The sequence below is a fragment of the Phaethon lepturus genome, unplaced genomic scaffold (assembly GCF_000687285.1).
Source record: "Phaethon lepturus isolate BGI_N335 unplaced genomic scaffold, ASM68728v1 scaffold32157, whole genome shotgun sequence".
NCBI lineage: Eukaryota > Metazoa > Chordata > Aves > Phaethontiformes > Phaethontidae > Phaethon > Phaethon lepturus.
The window spans coordinates 1-19,989 of record NW_010553066.1 but is presented as its reverse complement, the minus strand read 5'-3'; the positions used below and the strand labels follow the sequence as shown (position 1 = coordinate 19,989).

At 36.8% G+C, this 19,989-nt stretch overlaps 1 protein-coding gene across 1 annotated transcript in view; it reads right to left on the bottom strand.

Moving 5' to 3' along the window:
- ATR (ATR serine/threonine kinase) overlaps positions 1-19,712 on the bottom strand; it is a 41,554-nt gene extending 21,842 nt beyond the window's left edge. Inside the window, 23 exon segments of the mRNA XM_010291432.1 lie at positions 372-485; positions 678-884; positions 2,376-2,501; positions 3,251-3,344; positions 4,562-4,705; positions 4,896-5,026; positions 6,452-6,544; positions 6,987-7,172; positions 7,510-7,704; positions 8,621-8,788; positions 9,450-9,621; positions 9,939-10,039; positions 10,150-10,340; positions 10,743-11,002; positions 11,604-11,802; positions 11,949-12,101; positions 12,777-13,003; positions 13,198-13,398; positions 14,736-14,923; positions 15,663-16,552; positions 17,108-17,251; positions 18,574-18,665; positions 19,654-19,712. Coding sequence (XP_010289734.1) covers positions 372-485; positions 678-884; positions 2,376-2,501; positions 3,251-3,344; positions 4,562-4,705; positions 4,896-5,026; positions 6,452-6,544; positions 6,987-7,172; positions 7,510-7,704; positions 8,621-8,788; positions 9,450-9,621; positions 9,939-10,039; positions 10,150-10,340; positions 10,743-11,002; positions 11,604-11,802; positions 11,949-12,101; positions 12,777-13,003; positions 13,198-13,398; positions 14,736-14,923; positions 15,663-16,552; positions 17,108-17,251; positions 18,574-18,665; positions 19,654-19,712 — 4,335 coding nt within the window.
- Positions 19,713-19,989: the final 277 nt, after the last annotated feature.

Below are 19,989 nucleotides of genomic sequence, written 5' to 3'. Positions count from 1 at the left end.
CCATCCCTGCCTATGAACCTGCACCATTTCTAAATCAGTCTCAGGATTACGTCTTGAATCATTATGTATGGACTGTTAGTCATCTCTGAAACCTCAAATCACTCCTAAAATATAGTGACACAAAACCAAACAAATCTTCTTTCATTTAACAACTCCCCAGAATTCTAAGTGAGCACTGAGGAGTTTGAAAAATAAAAAAATCACTACCCCAAATAACGTTTTACCTTGTAATTTAAAGCTGGATAGGATGAAGTTTCACATACTTAACATGTACTTCAAAATGTACATTTATATTGCATAATTGTAAGTTGAGTGTGATAGGAAATAATTTGTGAAGAAAAAAAAAAATAGGGTCTAACCACATATCTTACCTGAATTGCATATGCTGCAGAATCCTGAGCACGAACATTATCAGCATAAGCAAGGAATGCTCTGGTCAGTTCCATTAATAATCCATAGGCAAAATTTGGATCCTCCACACCAGCCTCATTCACAAACAGAACACCAGTTTTATTAGAACAGAGTAATAGTTGTATCTTTAACTCTAAATAATCCCTTTGAAGCTGAGAAAGCGGGTATAGATTTTTCAAAGAGTCTAAAGATAAGAGGTTCCCTACTCCCAAGTACTTTTAAAAAACCTTTAATGCTAAACAAAACACTACAGCAACACTTCTTACCACAAATGTAAAATGTTTTCCTTGAGTTTCACTTGTTGAAAAATCGAGCCTGCCGGGATCTATGGCTCCCAGTTCACCTAAACATTCTCCACAAAGTAGTCGGGCTTGACAATTTGCATCCTGGCAGCCAATTAGAAGTACAGTTACCAACTGGGAGATGACTGGCTCCACAGTTTCACTGTCTGTCACATACTTTATCAGTTTTTCCTAGGAAGTTGCAAAATAAAGATGAGTTATCCTACAATCATGTTTATGGTAAATAATCTCACAAATTTTCCATCTGTAACTCACTTTGTATTTCATTTACCCATGACTTTAGGTTAGTGATTCAAATACTGTCATTTCGTAATTATAGCCCAATTGCCCTAAATTGCGTGTTCCCCTACAAAGGCTAAAACAAATTAGCAAGAATGAGGAATTTGGGCCTCAATTAATAGTGCTGTCATGGCCAATATTGTATTTCATTATCATACACCTCTCTACTATGTTTTTTCTCTTGATTTACCAAGAACCTCTGTTCTGCATTATCTTTTTCACTTATCTGTCCCTTTTCTTCATGCGTTCTGATACTTCCTCGCAATTTCTTTCATGCAGCTGTTGTCATACCTTCTGGGTTTGCTGACATTCATATCTTTATTACTTCCCATTTGTTGGCTGTTTCATCACTCTCAGTCTTACAAAGCCCAGGGTTTCAAGTCCTTTAATCAATGCCCATAATTTTAATTGGATGTCCTTTCTTCATTTTGGCCCAGCTTTTACTCCCCAGTTCCACATTTAGTCCAAATACAGAAAAAAATTTCTCTTCATAATGTGAAGCTATTTGCCATTGTTATGTTTAATGAAGACTGAAACCACAGCCAACATAACAGAGCAAATAGTTCCACAAGCTGTAGAACTAATTAAGTTTGATTTGCCTCAATTATTTACTAGACTTCTAACTAAGCAAGGCTTGGCAAGATTTTGCTGACCTGAGCAGCAAGAATTAGAGATTGGCCAGGAATATACACAATGATTGTTTGTTCTTTTAGTTAGGATTTTTTTTTAATTTCTGACTGAAGAGTGCCCCACAATCTTATAGCTACTAGGGGGACAGATTTTTTTTTTTTTTAATAGGTCACATACACCCCTTTGGGCTAATAACCACACAGATTTGTAAAGCAGTATCTTCAACTTATATATGGCTATAAAATTTATTTGAATATGATCAATGGATTCAAATTTTTGAGGGTGAAATGCAAAGAAGGAAGAGAAAAAAAAAAATCAAAGGTGTGAGGTGGTCACACACCTCTGAATGCTTTCAGATATTACATTCACACACAAAAAATGCTGGCTTTAATGTATTAGTTTCCTGATGCAAAAGCCATACATGTTCTAACAGAGAACAAGCCCACACAATAGATTGCTGAAATGGACTTCTTAGATATTATCTTTCCTCACAGTTGAAAAAAGATAAGAAATATACCACTAGCCTTGCTGAATCAGCATCACAGAAATTTGGAGGATTTGAAAGTCCCCTTAGAAGAAGACCTGATGGAAAAGAATCCTTTCTCCCCATTATAGTAAGAAACGGCTAGCTTAATAAATTGAGGAGAATAACACAGTTCATGTGAACACCCAGTAGCAGTAAGGAGTTTTACATTGTTGGTCCACATGCTACTCTGATTTATTTTTAATTCTACTAAAAGAGATTTCCTATACCTGATTTCTATATAATGTTTCTTTCAGGCTGGTAAGTGCATGAATACGAACATCCACATTTTCATGCTGAATAGCTCTCATAGACAGCTGCAGCGTTGTCTGCAAGTCAGTGCTTTTGGAGGATTCCTTAACAAGACATGACATAGGAAGTTCAAGTATAACAGGAACACAGTTAAGCAGCATCACAAAGAATACAAGTGAGAACACATGCAAACAACTACTTTTCTGCTTACACCCTCACCTATATCCATATACCACTGCCTCCCTGACTAATTTTTTAAAATATTTTCCTCAAAAAGGTGCTATATTTACATTTTTTGTGTAAATATAATGATGGTGTAAATAAAAAAAAATTATTAAATCAGAAGAAAATGCTTTGCTTTAAGCACCTCATTATCTAAAATCAACTTAATTTTTACCTTTGTTACCACATTCCCACTAAATAATTGCTACTTCCCATCTATTACCTAACCATTCTGGGGGCAAGCAAAAGAAACGGACCATAGAGTACTCCTAACAATAGACAAAAATTTGTTACCTTTAAAGAGAATATGGAAGAGGGATCAAATTAAGAGTAGCTTCCCTTGTAACACATTCATTGCCATAGCTAATACTGCTGACTTTTAAACTTATAATCTCTTTAATCTCAAAAAGATGAAAAGTCAGTGTTCAGGAGACACTACAGAAACAGGCATGTTAAAGGTGAGCACATTTCACTCCTAAAGAAGAATCAGAACATGCTTCACAGTATTCCTGCGATACACAAATTCTATTCTGTTTTGTAGGCAGATAAATACTATTTCTGCTTAACAATAAACCTTACGAGTTCTCCTCATTTGTCATTAATTCTTTTGATGAAATAAAAGAAGCTGTACCTTTCTGTATTCCTGAAGGACGACCTGAATTTCTTTTAGTTCTGGAAGGTCAGGCAGAAAATATATTTCATGTAAAAAGTCTCGTACTGCATCCCTAATAGTTAAAAAAAAAAATATTGCAAAGAACGTAGCAAACATCAGTTGGATCAGGAAAAAAATCTTAAAAATCCATCAAAAGAAAGCATTGAAATGTAATGCCTACAAGAACAGCGACTTGAAAAGCAGAAAAAAGTAAATTCCATGAATTTTTTATCTAATCAAGTATACATACTAAACAACTTGTTTCTCTTGTTACTCAACTAAGCCACAGGTATTTCTCCTCTATACTTTAAATTACTTTCTCTCTTAAAGACAGTTCTTTCCAAAGCTTTCAAAGGTGCCATTCATCTCTATCAGGAGTGGCTCTCCTGATTTTGGACACTGGCCAAAGAATGAGAATAATCCCATTTGATGTGAATCCTGTTCCAGTTTTCCTCATAAGAAAAGAAAACACACAACCAAAAAAAAAAAAAAAAAAAGTTAAGGAACGTGTCTCAATTTTGCTACTACGGGCTTCTACAAGAGCCTTATTATTCCTATTGTAACCTTTAATTTTGAATACTGTTGGTATGATGCAGTGCAAGAAAAATGAACACCCAACGAAAGCAATCATGATATAATCTATGGCCATTCCATAAAAAAATTAATAATTTTAAGCTACAAAACATAAGATGAAAAAGAATTAAGACTCCACACATCTTCAAAAAGGTTAAGTCACAGAAATTTAAGTCTTTTTATTACACTCTGATATTATTTTCAGTTAGTGTGGCCACTTGTGAAAAGGATATATGAAATCTTACTCAACATTAAATTCTGTGCACTTCATAATTCTAAACCTAATTATTGAAAGAAATAAAGAACTCATTTCCTCCCTATTTCCAACTGTGTAAACTTCTCTCTAGCTTAAAAAAAATGGTAGCAATCGTTGTTATTCTGTCTGCTCTGCAGAGGAAAATCATTCTCCACATTTTTTTCTGCTGGTATGGAATCAGAAAATCTGGCAGGGATAAGTGTTTGAATGGGCTGTAACTTGGCCAGGGCATCATATATTTTTATAAGGACAATATAAAAACACCTGTTCAGATGAGGCTATCACTTGTAAAATTTTAAAATCTCATTGCAGTATAGAAAAGTGGGAATTTAACAGAATAATATACTATTTTGCAGAGAAACAAGTTTTCTCATCTTAGTGCTGAACAACTTTAATTTAGGGTTATTCCCATTCCTATTACAGGATTTAATCCATATAACTGAAAATACTTTGTACGGTACCTGTTCTCAACGATGAGAAAGTAAAATACTGCTGTAGTTTCCTTTGGTTGGATATGTATAAGGGGCAATAATGCTACTATCACGTGACTAAGCAAGGAGCCAAGGTATGAATGGTCCAGACTTCGAACAAAACGATCCCAGGCTCTAAACAAGAAAAGAAAACAAAACAATAGCAAACAGTGATTCTTCTCTCTATAAAGACATTTTAGGTGCGTCATGAGAAGCATTTTAAGTTATTTCAGCTCTATGGTTTAGATTATTGTCTAGAACAAAACAGTGTATTCAAGGACAGAAATGGCAGGTATGTCACTGTTTGGATACAGTATCAGTTCACCTGCAACACAGTTCTGGAAAGTCATCCTTGTATCGTAGAGCTGTTCTCAATGTAGTCATCATTTTCACTCTTACTGAACTGATGTGTTTGGGACCCATGAGCTTCATTAAAGACATAAGACTGTTTAAAGCCTAGACATACAGAAAAGTCATTTTAGTGTATTAAAACATATACAAGCCATATTTTCTAATAAAACCAGGGTACCCTGGCTTAAGAAACTATGCCCTATAAGACAAATTCAGTTTCAATAAAGAATTTGGGGGTTAGAAGAGAAGAGAATGAAAGGGGGTCTGTAATGACAGGATTGTAACAAAAAAGTCATTTAAGCTGTTGACAGATTGATGAAGGAAGAACTGTGGACATCAGAGGAGTTCATGGTCATAGAACTCTGTTATAAGATGTGATTGACTATATGTCCAATGTTTTAGAAGTTGAAAAGAGCAGGTTTTGAAAATACAGAGAAAACAAAAAAAAATTGTATTTAAAAAAAGCCAAACAACAAAATACCAACAACAGAATTGACATACAACTTCTGGCAGAAGTGACTGGTAAGCTTCAGGGGACAGGTAATAGCTCACTTGTCAATGGGGCTGATGAAAGACAGGAGAGAAATACTGAGATACAGAAAAAGCAGGAGGTATTTCAATCACAGTAACAGTGTACCAAACAAGGTAGTACAATGTCCAGCATGACAGATCAGTAGCTCAGGAAGAAAACTTGAGCCTGAGGAAAGGTCATGGAAGGGGAAAATCACCAATAACAAAAAACAGACCAAGACAATATAAAAACAATAGCAGGTGCAGCAGCAGAAATACTATACGAATGAAGAAATTCAGAAAGCATGAAGATATGGGTCTATGAAAATGAAAGCATCTCAACATGAGTATCTGAGAAACAAAAAGCTTGAAAGAACACCAGAGAAAATGCAGTCCATCAGTGTAAAGGTTATACACATTCTAGCACTGAAAAATTCCCTACAGAAATCATCTGCACTACTTCTGTGAGGCGGCTGAAAGCCCTGTCTTGTGGTAAGAAGCACTGCCTCAGCAGAGCAAAATTTTCAGACTTTGTCTCAAGGTGTGAGCTCTAATTTCTCTACTGTAAAGCTGAAAGGAGCTGTTCTGTGAGAAGCAAAAACAATAAAGCACAGTTTCTCTTGGATTTGCATCTTATTTTCTTTAGCTTTGCCGTTTGGTGCCCTTATAACCCTGTTCCCTGCAGTAACTCCAATTTCCTCCTATGTTCCGTCATCCTTCCCTTTACTTCTTTCACACATAGAAAACATACACTTGGATTCCTCCTCTATAATTACTAGTTGAGTGACTTGTAACATATACCATGTCTGACTAAAATATGTACCATTAAAAGAAATAAAACAAAAAAAAACTTTTGAGCTTACACAGAGGTCCTACCCACAGTGAGACCATCAGTTTTCAAGAATCGTGTGGCAACCTTTAAAACTTCGGTGACAGTTGCACGATCACCTAATTAAGCCTGGAATATTAAAGTAGCCCTTGCTTATCTGTCTTTTAATACTCAAAATTAAGTTTACGCACCATTTTTTTATCCTCAATGCCAACACTGGAACTCAGTAACTGCATGTTAAAAAAAGCCAAGATGCCAAGCAATTTAGGTTGCAGATAATCAGCCTGTGGCAGGGGGGAAGAAAAAAAAACCAACAGTAAAAAACACCAATAATCTTACTATTAACACATTCCTAAGCTTAAGAAATTAAAAAGCAAGTATGAGATGCTAATTCAGAAAGACAAATGAGAAGAATCCCAAATACTTATATTGTTCCTTAAGAGATATCAGTGTTAATGAAAGCCATTCCCATTAGACTGTAGGGTTTTTTGTTTTGGTAGGATTTTGTGTTTGTGTGCTGGGGGGGGTTGTTTGGAGTTTTGGGGTTTTTTTTTTTATACATACTAAGTATGTATCTCCCTACTACATGAACACTTAATACGAAATGCCATCTTTTCCTCTTTTGCCTCAAATAATGTTCAGAGAATGTCAAATTGTCTTCACTCTCAGATTGAAGGAAAAAAAATTATTGAACAAAACTGAACATGAATATTTTGACATCCTTACCATTTGTTCAGGTGATGTTATTTCTCTAGGTCCCTGATAGGGATCATCATGAGATGCAAATGAAGCCAATATAGACAAACCATTGAAGACTTGTTGATAGTGTTCTCCTATACGCAGCAGTAATTCATTATGCAGTCCCTGGTAGTCCTGTCTCAACAAGCTGCCCAGTTCTATCTCGGTCTCATTCTATAATCAAATAGCAAACAGAAACCAAGTCTTCACTGCATCACAATGAAACTAGCACACAGACTCAGGAGGCATTGGACTCTGGTTGATTTACCATCAAAGAAAAAACTTCAAATCAGCTCACTGCTAGATAAACCATGTTTTTAGAGTTTAAGTTCACAAAATATAACAGCTCCTCAGAACGAACAGAACAGATTGTAAGTAACAACAAGAACAAAACATCTGCATGTACAGTTTCCCCACCTATGCTTTGCAAGACCTTAACTTAAATAAAGCACAAAGCTCACTACTCATTAATTGTAGCTCCTAATCTGCATGTATGCAAATGCAAATTTACCTTGAGGTAATGAAGTGCCCGCTCAAGCTCATCCTTGGAGCAGGAACAAACCAAATGAGAGAAGATGTATTTGAAGTTATTGATTAAAATCTCTCTTCGGTTTACATTCAGCTGTTTTGCTATGGTTCGAATAAGCGTGGAGGCTGCAGGACTAGCCTTGGCTGCAAGGTCAGGAAGCAAAACTTGTAAGGTCCGCTGGAAAATTAACAACAACACTTAATAGAAAAAAACAAACAAAAAAAGCCCCTCCAAAACCCCAGAGTTCATCTTTGTTCCATTTGTGTCAGTACAACAATATACATCTCTTGTCATATGATGACCACAGGTATGAATAAAGAATTTTAATGAGATGGAAATATTTAGTAAAAACACAGATAAAATGAAAATTACTTAAGGACGTGCTTCATCTAATCAATACTGAGAAACACGCAAACAAGAAGTGAGCTAGTATTTTTTGTGTCCATCCAGATTCTCCACAAAAAGAAATCTTAAAAGAAAAAAGAAAAAAAAACACCCCACACAAAAAACCCAAACACTCGAAGACACAACAAAAAAACCCAACACACCCACACACAATAACAGTCCCCCAACCTAGCAGTCAGCTAGAACATTGCTTACTTAATGGTTGTGCATCCTCCATCTGCCAACAAGCAAAATACGAGTATGAAGCTACTTAGGCTTCAAATAAAACATATCTAACCAGATTAAGATGAGATCTAGCCACAGAACAATAGCTTTCTTCATTTGAAACAAGAAAGCAGACACCATGCAAAAATCACGCCTTACAAAGAATCCCTCCAACTGCACTAAATCATTAAAGTAGATACACTCAATGAATACTCTAGACCTTACATAGTTCATCACCTGTCATACTTGGAATAGTACTGTAGCCATCACTGTAACTCCTTGCTAAAACGTCCCTTTGTATTTGAGCACCCAGTTGCAGCAATCCCCAAGTATTATATATTATAACAAACAACAGCAGCTACAGAAAAAAAATTCAGATCTGTGACATTGTTCACTGAAATAGAAATCCACAAGCACACATACACAAACAAACAAACAAAAAACCAAAAAAACACCCAAGAAGTAAAAAGACTGACCAACTTACTGAGAGAAAGCGATTTAGATCTGGAAAATCAAATACATTCGCAATCTCAGATAACATGTCCAGAGCCATTTCTCTTTGGTGAGCAGCTGTTTGCTTCTGTAGCTCATTACCCTGGCATGGAGCACTCAGTACTGCCATCTGATTGGAGTGCAGGGATTCCACTAGAAACTAAGCATGAAGAATATATAGTTGGTATTATTGTCCCCTTTTTAACTTTCTAAAAATAAACACAAGAGTTTCGCTCCTTTTTCTATACGCCTGTTTTTCTTTCTCATTTACTGCATATCAATCTATGTTTATTACTTTGTGATAGCACTGAATTATCATTCACTTAATAATTGCATTTAATTTTGCAACCTTGGATTCAGACATTGCATTATTAAAAATATTAAAATTTATGGAACTCTGCTTTTAAGAATTTTATTTTAAACAAAACTTTTGTCTTTACGTAATGGCTAAAACAATTTAGGTAATAGGTAAACCAATCATTTCAGTATTATGCCTGTAAAACATTGACTTCAATTCCAATTTTAAATCATGGCCTCTTGTGACAATGGTACTACATCATGCAAGAAACTACATAGTTCCTTTATTTCAGCATGACAACATCTAGAGAATTAAAAAAAACAAAAAAAGGTAATACTGCTGAGGGGAGAGGCCCATGACAAAGTCAAAGATTCCCCATCCCTTTTTGAACGTTTGTATGGGTGTGTTTTGTTTTTCAAATTACCTCTTTATTGCCCTATGAGATTTCACCTTGTAAAACAGTTAATACCATTTCCAAAATACACAAAAAGAACCTAAGCATATGTGTGTCTATTCTTTTTACCTGACAGATAGGCTTCTTGTACTGACTGAAAAAAGCTTGCAGTTTTATAGACTTGGCTGCCGCCAGGGATCGGATTTCTGTGTATGCTGCTCCAGCCACAGAAGCTGACTTGGACAACAAACAGTGCAACAAATGCAAGAGGGCAAATGGTACCAAATCTCCTTTTGATGCCCTTACAAAGCAAGCAGAAGAAAAAGAATCAAAAGAAAAAAGAATTGTTACATTAATAAAGTTACCTAAGAATAACAATTACCATAATGCAAAATAACTCATCATTGTATTTGCATAAGTTGTCCGTACTTCCTATGGCAGGACAGAAGATGAGGAATATTCCATATGAATCAACAGCTTAGTACAGTTGCAAAGTGTTTCAAGGTCAGCCTTTGTCCAGACTAAGTAATTTAATCTTTCAATTACCCTTGAACAAAAAGTTACTTTGTATCACAAACTGACACTACTTTGCAATTTCCAAGATACTATCAAAAATACCTTCCAATATCGCCTGTTGTGAGAATCAAGGTATCTTTAAGCTCATTATTTCTTGATATTTTTGCATTTGTATAGGCTTCTTTCATTCTTGAAACAAACAGCTGAAACACATCAAAACAAAACAAAAAGAATAATTTAAGAGCATTTGACATCAGTGAAACAAAAACCATAGCAAGTTAGGAAAAACAATTAAAATTAAGTATTAATTCACCTCTTTTATGAATCCTTCTTCAGTGTCTAAGGATTCTAGTATGTTCTTTATGCAGTCACTGAAAGCCACTCTTACATCTTTGTCTGGATCTTCCATCAGATTTAATAAAGACCCAACAAGAATCTTCATACTGGACTCATCAGTGTTAAAATCCAGATGTTTGCAAAGATGAGGTATATTTTCTATAAATGCTGAGTGGCATGGGTTGGAGGAGGAAAGGAAAATATATTTGTAATGCTTTTTAAGAACCTTTTGAAGTACACACAAAAAAGATGCAAGTAAGCCATAAAGCTCACTATGTTTTTTCCTCAAAAGAGTAAATCCTGTCAAGCCAGAAAAGCTATTTAAAATTCAGATTTTTGTCAAGTATTACATTTCCAGATATAGCCATAGACCAAAATTAAGCCAAGCTAATTTAGAAGAATATCAACGACAACATCAAACCTTAGCAGTGATATCAACTGAAATACAACATTTCAAGCACCATTATAGCTATAAAAAAGCAATATGGGGAAAAAAGGAATGGGGAAAGGTACACAAGTAGTGACGTAGTACCTCATACAGAAGTGAAAAATGTTAATAAAGTCACATACCTAGCTTTACTGAACTGGATACTTTGTTCTCAAGAAGAGTAAGAAATGGCTTGAAAACACAGGCTTGTACAGAACAAGTTTTTTCATGAGCAGAAGTCACAGTAAGGCTGCTACATAAAATATCATAAGTAACATGCTTAATAGCAGAATCTGCTAAGGAAGGCCGTACACAGAATGTACCGGAAAGACAGCAAGATAATTTTCCAACTATAGCAGCACAAGCCTCCTTGACTAGCTCAGACTCATCTTGGATTTGATTTCTGAAACGGAAACAAAAATGAAACCATTTAAATTGATCATTTACCTATAAATTTGTATTTCCACATTGTCTGAGTTCTATAACAATACTGAAAGTACCATTAGGACAATTTAAGGACACTAAATTATCTTTTTCCTTTTCAGATTATCCTCAAGTTGTATTAGATGTTTGAAGTAGCACTGGGCATGGTGAGTCTGGCATGTTACAGAGAAACTGAAGACCACACACGATAGGACAGGAGACACTGAGGCATATATTCAAAGGGCAGAGAAATGGGAAAGATTTTAAGAGACATGTGTACAAATATCACATGTATTTAACTGACAAAGATACCTCCTTTCCCCTCCTTAGTTTAAATTTATTCATTAGAAATGGGGTCTTCAGCTACTGAAATAACTTGTATACTGATATGGTAAGTGAACACTATCATACAGAAATCATCACTTGCACCTATCCTCTTGGTATCTTAGGATTTCTGAAATTGAGATCTAGCAAATCCTGGATGAAATACAAATAAATATTTATTTTGGTGCCTATGAGACATTCCTTATTTGTCCATTTTTCTTCTTGCATGAAAGCAGAAAAGCAGCATTAATACATACAAAAGAACTTTGGGAATCATACTGCAGGACTGCACACTTGGTGGATGAAGCAGGAGAGAGAATGCTTTAACACAAGTAGCCCGAATTACTTCATGGGGACTTTGCAATGCCCAATGGTAAATGGATTTTCTCCAATCCAAACGAATGTTTCTTGGGAACAGAGACAGAAGAAACACACAGTGTGACTGAGTTTGGGGTGCTAAAGAGAAAAGACAAAATAAAGCAGATAATTACTTGATTTAAACTTTGAATATAATCAATCATCATAAGAGTGAAAAGAAAATAATTTTACTTTAGAAAAATCATTCTAGAGATATTAGGTTTTATATATTTTAACATACTTACAGAAACTCTGTGCAGTTTTTTGACTCAAAACTAGAGGATCAAACCCAAAAGCAGATAGCTTAAAAGAAGAATCATCAGGATGGCTGTAAATCCAGGGCAGAGATAGCAACCCACATAAGTTATCAAGAATCTTATCAGTCAGTGGAATTTTCCCTGGGGGGTGGAAACCAAAACAACAAAAAACCTGATACTTTTACATCTCTGTGTAGCTTATAAAACAGATGCATATTAATTTGCCACAAAAATGTTGTTTTCTTCTAGCAAAGATCAGTATCACTATTCCCACGTATGTTGATACCCTACATTTTAGGCATAGAGTAATAAATTATGTAGTCTTACATGAAGACTCTCAGGTGGACTTTGGGATGGCTAGCAAGCTGAACTTATAACACTTTAGTCTTAGTAGAGTTCGTCCTCCATCCTACTAGCTACTTCTAAAAAAACATGCAAGTACTTCAATATTTTTGGTACACTTCGTGCATGCCACATTTGCTGAAGCTAGTCAGAAGCTTTGAAATCTTTGAGTGAAACAGAGATAGTAAGGCATGCTGCCTCTGTGTTTTTAAAAGGAAACTGCTAACGGTTTGTTTCTTCTTATGCATATTCACTATCCCTGTGTAGTCTCTTGCTCAGATAAAACACAATAGAAGTACAGACTCGTAAATCAGGCTCAAAAAGGAAGGCAAAGGAAGCTCTCTAGACAGGAATAGGGAGTTCTAGCACAAGATGTATAATTTCCGTACTTCTACCACAACAAATCGACTTTGTCAGATGCATTCCTAATTTACAAATCCAATAAAAGACATGCTAGATTAAAGGATTTCTCACCTTGTGCGTACAGCAAAGCATCAAAGATTTTCACTGTTCTGTCAATCACTTTTTCTAGGTTAACAATCTGTGTAGCAGCCTCTAACAGGTTTCTGCAGACTTTCACTACACTTGTGATAAAATCAGAGGAAATCCATGCAAACTGTATATCCACCACCGAATCTGAGGAGCTCACAGTATTCTTACATGTGTCAGAGTTACACAGGTGAGTTACTTTATGATCCATACTGTTAAAATAAAAAAAATATGATCAATGCAACAGACTATAAACTTTTAACATTGCATTGCTTGTAAGCAACGTTACTGTGAAAATGTACCTCTTCAAAACATATAGGACTTATCTAATACTTGTCCAATCATTAAAGTAATCTACACAAATCACAGGAACAGTTACAAGAAACTATTGGTCTCACGGTTTCACCTTTACCTGGTATAATTTGTTGGGGGAGAACAATGAACTATGCACAGAGCAGCTAGCCGCAGAATTACAGTGATCCCTTCTAGAGTCTGAAGAATATCCACTGTCGGAATGTCTTTCTCAAGGATAAACATCAAGGATGCAGCTTTCTTTGTGATGGCATTCCATAGCGTGCTCTTCAGTTTCATGTTTACACGACTAAATCTGTAATTTGACCATATTAATTATTTTTCAAGTCTTAACTTTTTATTTTCAGAAAGATAAATCATCACAGCAAAAACAGCTAATCCATGTTGGATGCAGGATTAGGAGAATACTGTATGAAGCTTTAGGTTAAATGTGCTCTTTGGGAGAACAAGATACTAACTCTGAAGTTAAGTATGACGCAAATCAGACTTATCTGAAAGGTTATAAGGGTATAACTATACAATCTTTGGAAGGTCATGGTGACCAGGGTCATTCCAGATGACTATAAAGAGGCAAAAGCTACACCCATCTTCAAGAAAGGCAAAAAGGAGGATCCAAGAAACTATAGCTCTGCCAGCCTAACCTCAGTCCCTGGGAGGGTTATGGAAAAGAAGCCTTCCTTGAACTCATTTCTAGCCACATAACAGACAAGAAGGTGACTGGGAACAGCCAGCATATTCACCAAAGGCAAATCATGCCAGACTAACTTGATTCCTTTCTACAATGAGACAGGTAGCTCTGTGTATAAGAGGACAGCTGCTTATTTGGAGGACCTCGACTGGATGGAAAACTAGGCTGACAAGAACCTCACGAAGGTCAACAAAGACATATGAAAAGCCCTGCAACTGGTACAAAAATCCCTGTGCAACAGAACAGGCTGAGGGCTGACTGGCTAGCAAGCAGCTTTGGAAAAAATGACCCAGCGGACTTGTGGAAAAGTTGAACATAAGAGCATTGTGACCTTGTTGCAAAGAAGGTCAACTACATACTGGGCTATGGTATCAAGAGTGAAAGCTGATCAATGTCTTCACACTTATGAGTCCATACCTGGACTACAGCATGCTGGAGACAGTTTTGAGTTCCCAAATACAAGAAAGAGATTAACATGCTGGAACAAGTCCAAGATAATCAGGGAGCTGAAGAACAACACAAGCAGAGGCTGAGAGAACTGGCTTTGTTCATCTGAGGACAACCTAACTTAACAATGAACTATGCACAGAGCAGCTAGCCGCTAGCCGCAGAATTACAGGGATCCCTGCATTAAGCACGTCCAGTGCAACAGCATAGCCACATATATAATTCTGTCATTCTGCATGTATTCTCTCAGCTTTTCTGTTTCCAGCGTGTAAAAATGAAAATAATTTGCATTGAACATATGAAAAATACAGTCTCTAACTAAAGACTGGCTTAAAAATCATCTGTAGATTCTGATCCTTCAAAATATCATTTAGATCTTTTCCCAGAAGATCTTTCAATGTGGCTGTTACAAAGAAACTTCCTCAAAAAAAAGTTATCATTTGTTATTACTCACTAGCCAAATTACTATAAAAATAGTTATTGAGTAAGTGTCATACGTTACTGGTGTAGGTGATTTCTTTGGATGCTTTGCTGGTAGGCTTAGTCGTCGTCTTTTCTCTGGAACTTCATCACTGCTGCTGCTCCACCCATCAGTATCAGAAGTATCTAGCTGGTTCTGATGAAGCTCCTGAAAGATTTCTTCTGTTTCTGTTTTTAATGCTGTATAAAGTGGACTCACCAGATACTGGAATGGACGAACAACAGAGGTACCATGATGTAAGCTATGCCTTACTTCCCAAAGACATTGTATTACTGTTTCTGACTTAAGACACAAAATTTCAAAATATTATGGTAACAAAGTTCTTAAAAACCTTTATGTTCAAAGATCTTAATTAAAAGATGAAATCTCGCATAAGCAATGAAGTTTCCTGTGTCCCTACCAGAAAGAATGCAGCTTGTACAGCTGTTTCCCAGTTCTTGTCATAATACCTGGCTACCAAAGCCATCAAGACAGGCACACCAAGTTTAACAGACAGCAGATATAACATGCACGTGGGTGTACAGGGTAGAGGGGACACTCAGCACATCGGCACCTCATTATTTTAATTCAAACCTTTCTGTCTGCCTGTCCCCAACAAATATGACTAAAAGCATATGGTTAGAAAGTAAGAGCAGCTCAGATGAAAGGAAATTACTTGTAAAGATGCCCTGTTGAGTGTACTCTATGCCTTACCCCCATTTTATACTATGATTACAGAGTCTTGTGCCTGCATAGGTTCTCAATAGTTTAATACATCTGAAAAACACAGGGTCCAGCTACATCCAACTAAAGAAGTCTGACCTAAACAAATATGTGAAACAGCAAGCATCAATCTAATTGTGCAACTAAAAATAGTATTTCCTAGATTTTCTTCTTTGTGCAGATATAAGTTTTTGTGCCCTATCTATTCACGTGTTAAATACAGTTTTTAAAATTAACCTACCTCTTGTTCTTCCTGAGTTCCAAGCACATTCACAAAAATTCCACATATGGTACTGATGTGGACTTTTCTTACTTGTAAGGCAGATTCATAGCCAGTTGGAACAAACTCCAGAAAATATTGCAGTATATGGCAGAAAGCAGCTTTCAGTTTTTCAGACTGAAGACACCTAAACACATCACCTTCAAATAATGCACGGAGTTTCTCTAGTAGCATATTCAAGTAGACAGGTTCAATATTTTTGTAAGAATCTGCTTCAAAAGGCAACAATGTCCTCACCAACAGCAAGAGTGGTTCTCCAAAGAGTTCTGATTCTTTAGTATCCATTTCAAGTGTTGACTGTAGAATTCCAAAAAAGACTGTGAAGAAAACACTGGCCAGCTGTTCTGGAGGTCCTCCTAAATGAATTAATTTTACCAAAAACTTCACCGCCAAAGCTTTAACTTTTAGGCTGCCATACTCCAAGAGCGAGCAGCCTATCCCCCAGAGAATAATATCTTGTCTTACAAAAAACACATCTGCAACAATATCTGTCAGAACAGACATTAATATAATTTCCAAACATTCTACATTGGGCATACTCATCAGCTGTAATGGTGCCAATCTTAAATATCCCACATTGTCACTTGTATTGCTTGAAAATCTCTTTATAGTCACTGGCCAGACCAGTCCATCTCCCCAGAGGTGCTTTTGAGCATCTCTTTCGTGCAGGAAGATTAAGTCTTGGAAAAGCTGTAGAAAGTCTTTTGTTAGTACTTCAAAAATGGAGCAATCCTTCATTTTAAACAGAAAAAGTAAAGAGCAAATGACATCACAGATGTTCTTGTGCAACGTGTTGCAGTTTGGACTTGCAGCAATTCGGAGAAGCCTTGTTATGATCCAGTTACTAAATTCTAGGACAATAAAATAGAAACAGCGAACAGGAAATTATTAAGATAAAAACCAAAACCTCTTATTACAAGTACCTCCCTGAGGGCAGGGTGCCCATCAGTAAAACAAAAGAAAAATCCTTGAGATAAATGCATGTAGGCTTAGTACACAAGAAGTCTTCACTAGGACATTTCTTCAGCAGGTCTTGTTGAAAAAGAGATAAGGGGGAGGGGGTGTCTGTGGGGGGAAACAACAGACTTTTTACACTGAGCAGCTCCAGACATTTTCTGTCAAAAGAACCCTCAGGCAATGAATATCTCATCAACATGAACCAGGTAATATCACTAAGCAATGGTAATGAATAAGGTCAAACTCTGTCCTGAAAAATTGCCATTATCACAAGTGTAAATCAATTCCCAATACTGCAAGTCTATCATAATATTCACTTACTTATAAATACACAATGCTGAACATATGAATCTGCCTTTTTCCCATTTTTGTTCTTTTGCACGAACCCATTGTCAGAAAATTTAAATCCTGAAAACATCAAGCTTCAACATAAACATTTTCAAACTCACCAATGCAACTGCATTCAGTTTCCTCCTGATTTCCATCCACATTTACAAACATAAGCGGGGAAGATTTCATGATATGTTGAATAAAATCAAGCAACATTACTGAACTTGGCTGTGAATCTGATTTCTTAATCAGTTCCAAAGCAACTTAAAAAAAAAAAAAAAAGACACATTTCTGAATTAGCATTGGAATAAATCAACTTCACAAATTTTGTTCACACCTAAGGAGAAAGAAGAAATTTATTATATAAAATACTATGATATAGTATTAAACTTGTATAATTATCAGTCCACGAAAATGATTTTGTGTATATTGTAAATCCTCTGCGTGACACCAAACTGTATGAAGGAAAAAAATATAAATTACTGTGCTTAAAACTTATCCATTAACACTACATGCATTAACATTAAGTTAGTATTATAACCAACTGAGTGAAGAATAGCAAAGAGTTAACATTTTAGTTTTCAATCACACAATTTTCCCTAGGTTTACTATCTCGGTAGAAAAAACTCTGAGAATTGTTCTATACCTCTAAGAAATACAAGTTTTTCCAACGGCAAGTTCAACTTACCAAATCAGACTAAACATACCTAATGCTGCTGTATAACTCCATTGAAACAGGTATCTGGTCACATCAGATTTATACAAATTCTACAGTTAATTAGCACAAGAAGGAAACTATCTCAGATTCAGATAGCAATTAACCAGAAAAGTTACACGGTAATGATAAAATACAACACCTATGTATCCAAAAGCAGCATCTAAAGCAGATTGGCTTTCTCTTTTTATTTTTAGTCTTCCCTTTCCAGACTGTAAGAGAATTAACAAATGCATCACCTCAAGAATAACAGGGGTATGATACTTAAAATGATCTATTCACTAGACAAAATTTCAGTCTTATTGAGACAGCTACATGAAATTATACCTTGGAAACAGTAAGTTACCTTCACTGTGATTCTCCTTGATGCAAATGTACAGATAACTACAAACGATAACTTTGTAGTATATGTATTTCATAGTCACCAAAATGTTGTCAAAGTACTGTACAATAACTGGAACCTTAACATGATTTAAGGAATACTAAAATAAGGCTTTGTTAGAATTCTAAAATTAAAAATAAAGCTGTTTACATCAAAGTATTTCAATTCTGAAAGACCCTGTGAGTATTAAGACCCGCAAGCTATATTACTCAATGAAGAATCACATTACATGACATTCCTGATTTTCAATGTTGTGAGCATTTCTATTCATACACCTCTGCACCGCATTTCCCCCCTGCTTTTTTTTTTCTTAAGTTACTTCACATTATACAGGCAAACAGTTCATCGTGAAGATTATAAAAAATAAATCATAAATGGCATTGCATTCAACTACAAAGTATTTATTGAAATGAGAGTTGTAACACTTTTTTTGGCAGGAAAAGCATAAATCAGATAATAATTTTAAAAGATAGGGATGCAATACTTACCAACATCTACATCTGTAAGAATTCTGTCAATGAACTGGCAGAGTATTTGTCTTGGTTTCTGCACAACTGTATTGTATTCTTCTGGACTAGCACTAAAATTAAAAGTACATTTTGACATTATCTATTTAAAAATACAAAATAATTGTTTGAAGTTTATCTCAACAACACAATGTTAAACACTGAATTGGTTTTTCTTCCAGAAGTCTTCAAAAAGAAACACAAATTGATTTCTTGTTTTAGTGACCAGCATATTGCTTGCTCCTCTTTCTCCTTATTCTTCTGATGTACGAAGTTTTATGGAGTGCTGAAGATCACTTACTTTTATTAGGCACTTATGTTTGATATATACTAAATTCACATCTGACAGAATAAGGGATTTATCCACATGCTATTACCAAGCCACAGTCAGCTTTGGTGCAGGAAATAATAAAATTAAGAATCCGTTTTACTTTGGAACTAACCAAAATTATTCAACTGATTAGCTACCAATACACTGGGTAAGGGGTGTCAACAGCAACTACTCAGGTTACTAAGATGGCTGCTAGCACTTGCCAAGTCAAGTCTTCAACATATCATTTCATCTCCGTGTCAACTATCTGCCTACTAGAAAACAAAGCCGCAATCTTTGTTTTCTGCCATGCTGCCATTAAAATTTCAAAGACAAACATTTTCAGGGTAGTTTAATTCTCGCTGAAACCACACTACAAACACAACGGAAGTCCCCAGGACGCGGGTGCACACTCCAAGATGCCTCTCCCATCAGGTTCTACCAGCACCACCCGTGAAGGAGGGAAGGAAGGAGGGAGAGAGGGAAGAAGGGAAGGAAGGAGGGAGGAAAGAAGCGAGGGAAGGAAGGAGAGAGGGAGGGAGGAAGAAACCCAGGCAGGTAGCGGGAGATGGCGACCAGGATGAGGGGAGGGCGCAGGCCCAGCCCCGGCAGACCCTGCATAGCGGTGAGGAAGGAACTTAATTTTCCACCGCCCCATGCCACACACTGATGCCGAGGCCGGCCGCGCTTCCGCCAGCGCAGCGCCGTGCACGGCCCCCCATCCTACGAGGCGGGGGCTGGGTCCGTCCTACCTGGCCAGCTCCCGCAGCGCCGGGATCATGGAAGCCATCTCCAGGCCCTGCTCGGCCATGGCTCCCGCTTTGAAACGGGCCGCGCGCCACCGAAGTAGGAACTCGGTGACGGCGTCCGGCAGGACCCAAACTTCTCCGTTGTCGAACGGCGGCTGTGCGCCCCCTGATGGCGCTGCTTAAGTTTAACCGTTTCGTCACCAGACGAGAGCGCGGTCACGGCGGCTCAGTGCCAGGCCTCTCATGGCCTCCCACGGGGACCTCGCTGCCCCAGCAGGGTTTTCCTCCGCGGTGCAGTGCACAGACAGGTAACAACCGAGCAGGGGCAGAGCGTCTGAG